The 7,894-nt window shown below is 59.2% G+C and overlaps 3 protein-coding genes across 3 annotated transcripts; 2 read left to right on the top strand and 1 right to left on the bottom strand.

Moving 5' to 3' along the window:
* Positions 1-968: 968 nt before the first annotated feature.
* VDBG_00997 (mitochondrial carnitine carrier) lies at positions 969-2,090 on the top strand (the record flags this gene model as incomplete). The annotated part of the gene is made up of 2 exons (XM_003009268.1): positions 969-1,341; positions 1,414-2,090. The coding sequence occupies 2 exons, from the start codon at positions 969-971 to the stop codon at positions 2,088-2,090; spliced, it is 1,050 nt and encodes a 349-aa protein (XP_003009314.1).
* Positions 2,091-2,658: 568 nt separating this feature from the next.
* Positions 2,659-4,715, bottom strand: VDBG_00996 (phosphoglycerate mutase family protein; the record flags this gene model as incomplete). Its single annotated transcript, XM_003009267.1, has 2 exons — positions 2,659-4,570; positions 4,681-4,715. 2 exons carry the CDS (start codon positions 4,713-4,715, stop codon positions 2,659-2,661), a joined length of 1,947 nt encoding a protein of 648 aa, XP_003009313.1.
* Positions 4,716-7,086: 2,371 nt separating this feature from the next.
* VDBG_00995 (GPI-anchor transamidase) lies at positions 7,087-7,885 on the top strand (the record flags this gene model as incomplete). The annotated part of the gene is made up of 2 exons (XM_003009266.1): positions 7,087-7,622; positions 7,678-7,885. 2 exons carry the CDS (start codon positions 7,087-7,089, stop codon positions 7,883-7,885), a joined length of 744 nt encoding a protein of 247 aa, XP_003009312.1.
* Positions 7,886-7,894: the final 9 nt, after the last annotated feature.

Raw genomic sequence — 7,894 nt, 5'->3', positions numbered from 1 at the left:
CTGCCATCGTGCCTTGGGCCAAGCCGCCTCCCGGACTCTGGCCGCAGCCGGTCGAACGGTGCTGACCATTCGGCGTATGGCATCTGGCTGGCGCTGGGTCAGCTCTTTCTTCCGTGTACAGTACCCTTCCCGGCTCACCGCCCCCCCACGCTATTTGGGCGAACCCCACGATGGAGGGGCAGGTCGAGCTTACAGAGGGCCGCTCAGAAGGGAAATGAGCCGAACGACCGAGGCACGGGAAGCTTCGGCCGGGGGCTTTGGGAGACCGATGCTTGGGGCTTTCTTTGGGGGAAGGGGGGGGGAGGGGTGTGGAGGGTCCTAGGGAATGGGGCCCGATTCTTGGGGGGAGGAGGGGGCTTTGGACTGTGATATGTGCGAAAACGTGGGCGAGTTGACATGTGAATGGGTGACGAGTTGGGGAAATTTCCTTTTCCACCAATTCTTCCATCTTGACTCTTCACGTTTTTGTCTTTGAAATTGATTTGGAAAAAAAAGCTAGTTTGCTCTATATCTCCTCCTCAGAAAACGCTGTAGTTTTCACCACAACATCCCCCATCTCCTCGGAAAGAGCAACCGACAGACGTGCCGAGGCTGCGGCTGTGACGTAACCGGGATTGCAGTGTGCAGGCACGATCTAGCACCTACCTACCGAGTGCTACTGCCTTAGTAGCTCCAGGGCAAGCTCAAGATCTGTTTCGCGAGGGCCGACGGAACCCTTTCTCTTTTCCGCCTTCACCACTACCACCACCACCTCCTCCTCCAAACCTCACGTTTGACGCGCGCGACCTGCCACGCAGAGACGCTTGGTTTTTCTTGTCGAAGAGACCCAGTCGAAACAGCAGACATCTCGACATTCTCATCTCACCACCAATTGATCGCGTAGCCCGTCTCGTCGCATCCTCATCCCTCACGCGCCCTCCTCGAGGTCTCACCAACCAACCTCCTCTCCCCCCTCCCTTCACAACAAAATGGCCCCCTCAACCGACCCCGCGGCGGCGGCGGCCAGGATTAACGAGGCAGTCCAGACGAACCTGCCTGCCGCTGTGGCCGACAAGGTCCCTCACATCCCCGAGACCAAGGCTGAGGCGAAGGAAGATGCGAAAAAGGCCGTCAGCGCTGGCGCCGCCCAGCTGCGCTCCCTCGCTGCTGGTGGCTTTGGTGGTATCTGTGCCGTCATTGTCGGCCACCCCTTCGATCTCGTCAAGGTCCGCCTGCAGACTGCTGACAAGGGCGTCTACACATCCGCCATTGACGTTGTCCGCAAGAGTATTGCTCGCGATGGCCTCGGCCGTGGTCTGTACGCCGGTGTCTCTGCGCCCCTTGTTGGCGTGACCCCCATGTGTGAGTGTGCTCCCGCATCCTACCTGCCTTGCCGGCCTTCACAAACAGTCCTCCTCTGACCATCCTCGCTAGTCGCCGTCTCCTTCTGGGCCTATGACTTGGGCAAGGACATTGTCCGCAGCATCTACCCCGAACACCCCGTCTCGCAGCCCCTCACGATCGGCCAGACCGCCGCTGCTGGCTTCTTCTCCGCCATTCCCATGACGGCCATCACCGCTCCTTTTGAGCGCATCAAGGTCATCCTCCAAGTCCAGTCCCAGAAGCTCCAGCCCGGCCAGGCGCCGCGCTACAAGGGCCCTTACGACGTCGTCCGCCAGCTCTACGCCGAGGGTGGCCTGCGCTCCGTCTTCCGCGGCTCCGCCGCTACCCTCGCCCGTGACGGCCCTGGCTCCGCCGCCTACTTCGCCGCCTACGAGTACATCAAGCGCCGCCTCACCCCCAAGGACCCCGTCACCGGCGAGAGCACGGGCCAGATCTCCCTGCCCGCCATCACCGCCGCCGGTGCCGCCGCCGGTATCGCCATGTGGATTCCCGTCTTCCCTGTCGACACAGTCAAGAGCAGGCTGCAGACCGCCGAGGGCCACGTCACCATTGGCGGCGTCGTGCGCGGCGTCTACGCAAACGGCGGCCTCAAGGCCTTCTTCCCCGGATTCGGCCCCGCGCTCGCGAGAGCCGTGCCCGCCAACGCCGCCACCTTCCTCGGTGTCGAGCTGGCGCATCAGGCCATGAACAAGGCGTTCGGCGGCTAAGCGCTTCCAGTGCGGAGAAAAAAAAGGTGAAAGAGACGTGGCGCTTGCCTTGAATAGGCAGGGCAGACATGACGGCGGTAGAAGAGGGAGGGAGGAGAGAGTGTACATATGACAGGATCTCATGGGTGCTCGCTCGTGTTGGAGACGTAGACGAGGTGGCACACAAAGCTAGACCGTTTTTCTTCCAGCATCTCGAGCTATGAATATTCGTTTTTTTTTGCCAACAATAAACGTCTCACGTGTCTTTTGTTATAGTTGAAGCAAGCGATTTGAACCATTTTCTCGGTGGTATCAAAGAGAGTCATAATTAAGAAACAAGCCCTCATTGTGGTCAACGCTCTCGAATTGGAAATGGGGGAACTCATGATTGAACGCCATTCGTCACCCGACTTTTCTTGTTCTTCTTTCTCTTCGAGGTGGGAGGATTCTTTTGTCCTTGTTCCAGTGCGATGCTATGATTTTCCCAACCCGGCATTCCGACAAACCAACGCCCATACTCCGATCAGACATTCTGTACGCTCGACATGTTCATTTACCGCATCGCGAGGCATCTCACGCGGATGATGCTTCACGCGCCCCACAGACCCCTAGCCCCCGTGCTGGCAACCGGCACCGCCTGAACCGTCTCTTCCATCCTGTCGTCTCCGTCCCTCGACGGCGGCCTGGAGATCTCCTGCAGCCTGTGGGGAGACCGAACGGTCCTTGGCTGCTCCTCTCTGATGTTCTGCAGCGGATGGCTGCTTGACGGGGAGATCAGTTCTGGGCTCGGCGCCTTGGGCGCCGCGAATCGCCGGCCATCAAAGTCGGGAAAGAGGTCGTCGTCGTCGCTTTCGCTGCGCCTGACGACAGGACTCGAGGGCGACCAGAGACCCGTCGACACAGGTTGGCTAAAGGTTGTGGCGCCGCTGCCGACAGTGATACCGGTCGTATTCAGCGCGATGCCCCGAGGCATGGGTGACGTTGTGTAAGATGTGCGCCGCATGCTCGCGAGGTTGGCGTTAGCCGAATTGCTCCTGGAGCCGCCGAGATCAAAGTCGTGAAACCCCAATCCCGTCGCGGAGGACATGGTCGAAACGCGGCCTCTGGCCTGAGGATGTGGCGTGTGAACATGGGCCGAGGAGGTGGATGCCGCGCGCGACAGGCCACCGCCAGTAGAGGACATGTTACGCAGATGATCATTGCTCGCCTGGATCTTCAGGTCATAGTACTGGTCAATCGGGATCTTGCCCGGCACCATCGGCGCGCTGGGATCGCTGAATGGAACCATAGGGGCGTCGCCGTCGACGTTGTCCTTTCGCGCAGCCATCGTCACGGTGGCCACGCCGACATCCATGAGGACCGGCTGGCGCGTGATGGCGCCGATCATGGCATTACACCCTGCGCCGTGTGAGACGAGAATGACTACAGCCTCTGCGTCATCGTCGGCATCGTCAAAGACAGGCGCATGGGGTGTTGTGGTTGCACCGAGCCGTACGGTCTTAGTCACGAGTTCGGCCGGGCTCTTGGCCGTCGCATACCAGTCTACGAGCTTCTGAAACCCAGCCCTGAACCGCCGGTGCATGGAGATCCATTCTTCGCCAAACACACCACCGTCACCCCAGTTTAGAGGCTCTTGCATCGAGTCCCACTGATAATCAGCGACGGCGCAGGCGTCGCGGGCGTGCGCGACGTAGCCGTCGGGGATCTTTCCGCTGGTGGATATGGCATAATTGGGCGTCGGCGCTACATATCCGTCGTCGGGACTGGTAGACCGTCTGGTGCTCGAGGCGCTGTTCGCACTACCGGCGCGATTCCTCGGCAGGGCGCTGGCCATGGCGGGCAGGCCATCGAGACCCAAGGGCGAGTTGGAGTCTACTGAGCTCGCCCGTTCATTCGCAGCTGACATTTTGGGGCTGCTCCAGAGCTGGCCATGAGACAGTGAGGTCATGGAGCTTGCATGGGGACGAGAGCTCTCGTAGGCGCTGATGGTCTCATGTCGGAGGAGCGCGACCTTGGCGGTGCCGAGCATGTGTTGCGAGCTCGGCGGGCGAGCAATGGCCTCAAAGTATTCGGGGTTCAGCCATTCTCCGAGGAAGGCATCGACTCGGATGGGCGTCTTTTGGATGACGCCTGACAGTGGCTGCACGCTGGGGTCGGCCGACAGCGGATTGACCTTCTCAGGGGCTGTACTGGAGAGATGATAGGGTGTTGTGGCTGAGGCTTGGGGTGCGGCATGGGCCAGTCCGGCGCTGATGGCGACGGATGTTTGTATGCACCGTAGAAAGGGCGAGCTGTGGCAAACAATCTTGAACTTCCTCTTGTTGCTCGGAGCTGTCGGAGAGTCGTTGCCGGCGTCTTCTTGCGCCTGCCGGAGGATGGCAGCGATCCTGGCACCGGCGGCCTGCGCCTGCAGCCAGCCGCCGTAGGTCAGAGGAGGATCGTAGGGTGTTGGCGAGGACAGGTGCCACTTCTTGTCAGCCTGGTCGAGTCGAGCTCCGTGTCTGCGCGGGCGCGGGGCCAAGTCAGCTCAAACGTCATTCGAGGCGGGAGACCAGGACGAAGGTGAGGGGTTGTTGGAGAAGGCATGCACTCGGGGGGGGGGGACACCAACCTGACGACAAAGATGTATGCGGGTGGGCGTCCCATGATGGACGGCTTGGAGGGAGACGACGCGCTCTGCGACGACAGAGGAGCAGTGCAGGCGAAACAGGAAAGGAGTTCGATTTATGGGAGCTCGACAGGTTGAAATATGTTCGCGTGGTATGAAGCCAAGGTGACCCGAGACACAAGGGTCGATCGATCGGCGAGGCGAGACAGCGAACGGAAGACACTGTGTAAGTAAAGTTGCTCAGGAAGGTCGGCGGGCACAACTTTGGTTTGGCGGGGACAGTTGCCGCTGGATGGTGTTTCGGTTTGTCAGACGATCAGGAACGGAGGGAGGAAAGAACATGGGAATGGAAAGTGCGAGGTAAGTTGCGGGAAGGCGGAACGGAGTTTACAGTTTTCGTCGCACAAAGCCAGGCAGAGAGGCAAGGCAAGTGTCACGGGTGTTGCGTGTGTTTGGACCCTTGCCCAGGATCAAGACCCGGAGGAGAGAGGCTCGTGGAAGGTGGGATGGAAGGAAGGCCAAGCAGGTGGAAGGACGTCGGAAATGGCTCGCTTTCCCGTGTTCTATAGTTCTGCCTTTTTCGGGGGTCAGGATAGATGATCTCCCGAACAACGGACACTAGGCTCACACCAGGCGAAGCCGTGTGATCACGATGTCCTTTTCGTTCCTCTTGCCTGGCGCTTGGGTGGCCCTTGTCCGCTGGGGCCGCCGAGGGACATGACTTTGAAAGGTGGGTGACAGACAGATCGAAAGCATGGTGCGGGGCCTTGATGATGCACGACAGGCACCGAACGCAGACTCAGGTGAGGGGCATCCCTGCAGCCAGCCTGCCAACAGCTGGGTGGCGCTGGGAGCGAGGCCCGAGACTGGCTGAGGCTGGCTGCTACAGGTTCCTAGGCAGTAGTCGGGGGCCGTGGTGGACATTCTTTAGCACTGGACGCGCCTCACACCAAGGGCCTTCTGGGGGAGGACCTGAGGACGCCAGCGGAACAATCTCCAGGGGACTAATACACCAATGATGCATGGTGCCCTGCATGTGATTCTTCTCAGGATGGGCGGGCACTCTGCATATCAGATCTGACTGTTTGTTCTTCTTCCTTCTCTCGGCCCACGTCGTTCGACTGTCGACTCACCCACACCTCCATCTCACTACAACGCGCCTTGATGCAAAAACCCAGGCACCCGCACAGTCGAGACGTCATGGCTATCTGCACGTACCTGTAAAGGCCGCACGCATGCTGCCGCCTGGGCGGACGCTTTTCGGTACTCCGGCGCGTGTTGCGCCTTCTCGACCTGGAAGGCTGACCTGCCAGGCGCATTGCCAAAACCAGAGCCCCTATGTCCCAGCCCACCCTCCTTGGCGGTCTGCTTAGGCATCTAGGTACCTAGGTAGGCAGGAGTAGGTAAGGTAGGTAGAGATTGATTGACAGGCGGTCAAACTCTGCCGCTAGAATAAAGAGGGTCCTAGAGAATGGCGACATTGCAGAAAAAAAAACCAGAGGCGACCCCCACTGGCCGGTCAGGCGGCCAACTCGGCTTTCACGATGTTAGGTTAGACCCGGATGGCGAGCCATGCGCCTCCAAAGTCGATGAGTCAGGCGGACAAAGAGCATGCTAATTCCGACAAGCGACAAATTTGGAGCGGCTCGGCATCGTGACAATTTCTCGGTCGGCTGCTTGGTGTTTATGCATGCGTCCCCGAGATCGGACAGTGTGAATGTAGTGCAGTCTCTTCCCACCCGCAGCACAGTGGCCCAGGGCTTCAAGCATCCCTCTGTCTACTTTTACTAGAGGGCTGGCCGATGATTGATCTCCAAAACTTTGGGTGTCATTGTTCACCAAAGCCAGGGGGCACGGCAAGTCTGGCCTGACTTGGAGGACGTGCTTCCGTGGTCCAACCCCAGTGTCTCTTCCCCCAGTGGCTTGCCTCATTCCCTCTGCACGCTCATCATCTATGTGGCTTCAACCTTGGCCTTGATTGATCAGCGGATGCAGATGCACTGATGCCTGAAAGGGCGGCAAGAGGGTCCATGCTGGCGACGCAACCGCCACGGAAGTCCGTTGCGGCTTTGACAGGCGGCTTCTCATTTCAAGACAGACACCAGAGACATGGACAGAGACGACAGAAACAGACCAGACGCCAGAGTCAAACCGAATAAACCCTTGCGGAGAATAGAATGGTCCGTGCGCTCACCTCCAGATCCGCGCCGCCTCTTAGCGTTGTCCAGATCCCTGGATTGGTAAGGCGACCCTTAGTGGACAGCCAGGCAGGGGCAAACGCTGCCGCGGTCCATCCCATCTCCAACCTCACCCCATCGCCGAGTCGCGTTCGAGTCGTCGTTCCCATACCTTCGTTCCTGTCCCTATCCATCCTCTGAACTACCTGCTGCGCTCAATCCGACCGTCGCCATGCTGCTGTCGAACGTCCTCCAGCTACCCGTCCTGTTGGCCGCCGCTGCGTTGGCGCCAGCAGCTCTTGCCGAGCACACCAGCAACTGGGCTGTTCTCGTCGGTACCTCGCGCTTCTGGTTCAACTATCGCCACATGTCCAATGTCTTGTCCATCTACCGCACCGTCAAGCGACTAGGCATCCCCGATTCCCAGATCATTCTCATGTTGCCCGACGACATGGCCTGCAACCCCCGCAACGCCTTCCCGGGAACTGTCTACAGCAACTCTGACCGCGCCGTCGATCTGTACGGCGACAACATCGAGGTCGACTACCGAGGCTATGAAGTCACCGTCGAGAACTTCATTCGACTCATGACTGATCGTGTGGGCGCCGAGATGCCTCGCAGTAAGCGTCTCTTGACCGATGAGCGGAGCAACATTCTGGTGTACATGACAGGCCACGGCGGAAATGAGTTCCTGAAGTTCCAGGATGCCGAGGAAATAGGCGCGTTCGACCTAGCAGACGCTTTCGAGCAAATGTGGGAGAAGAAGAGGTAGGCTTAGCCGTGGACTGGTTCTAACGACACAAAGACTAACCCGAGACCGCAGATACAATGAGATCCTCTTCATGATCGACACGTGCCAGGCCAACACAATGTACAGCAAGCTCTACTCCCCGAACATCATCGCTACTGGCTCCTCCAAGCTTGACCAGTCATCCTATTCTCACCACGCCGACCAGGACGTCGGCGTCGCCGTCATCGACCGCTTCACCTACTATAACCTCGAGTTCCTCGAGACCAGGTCAAGGATATGAGCAGTCAGA

The sequence above is a fragment of the Verticillium alfalfae genome, genomic scaffold (genome assembly GCF_000150825.1).
Source record: "Verticillium alfalfae VaMs.102 supercont1.1 genomic scaffold, whole genome shotgun sequence".
In the NCBI taxonomy this organism is placed as follows: Eukaryota; Fungi; Ascomycota; class Sordariomycetes; order Glomerellales; family Plectosphaerellaceae; genus Verticillium; species Verticillium alfalfae.
Note: the sequence above shows the minus strand (reverse complement) of the source record. Positions and strands in the feature narration are given on the sequence as shown.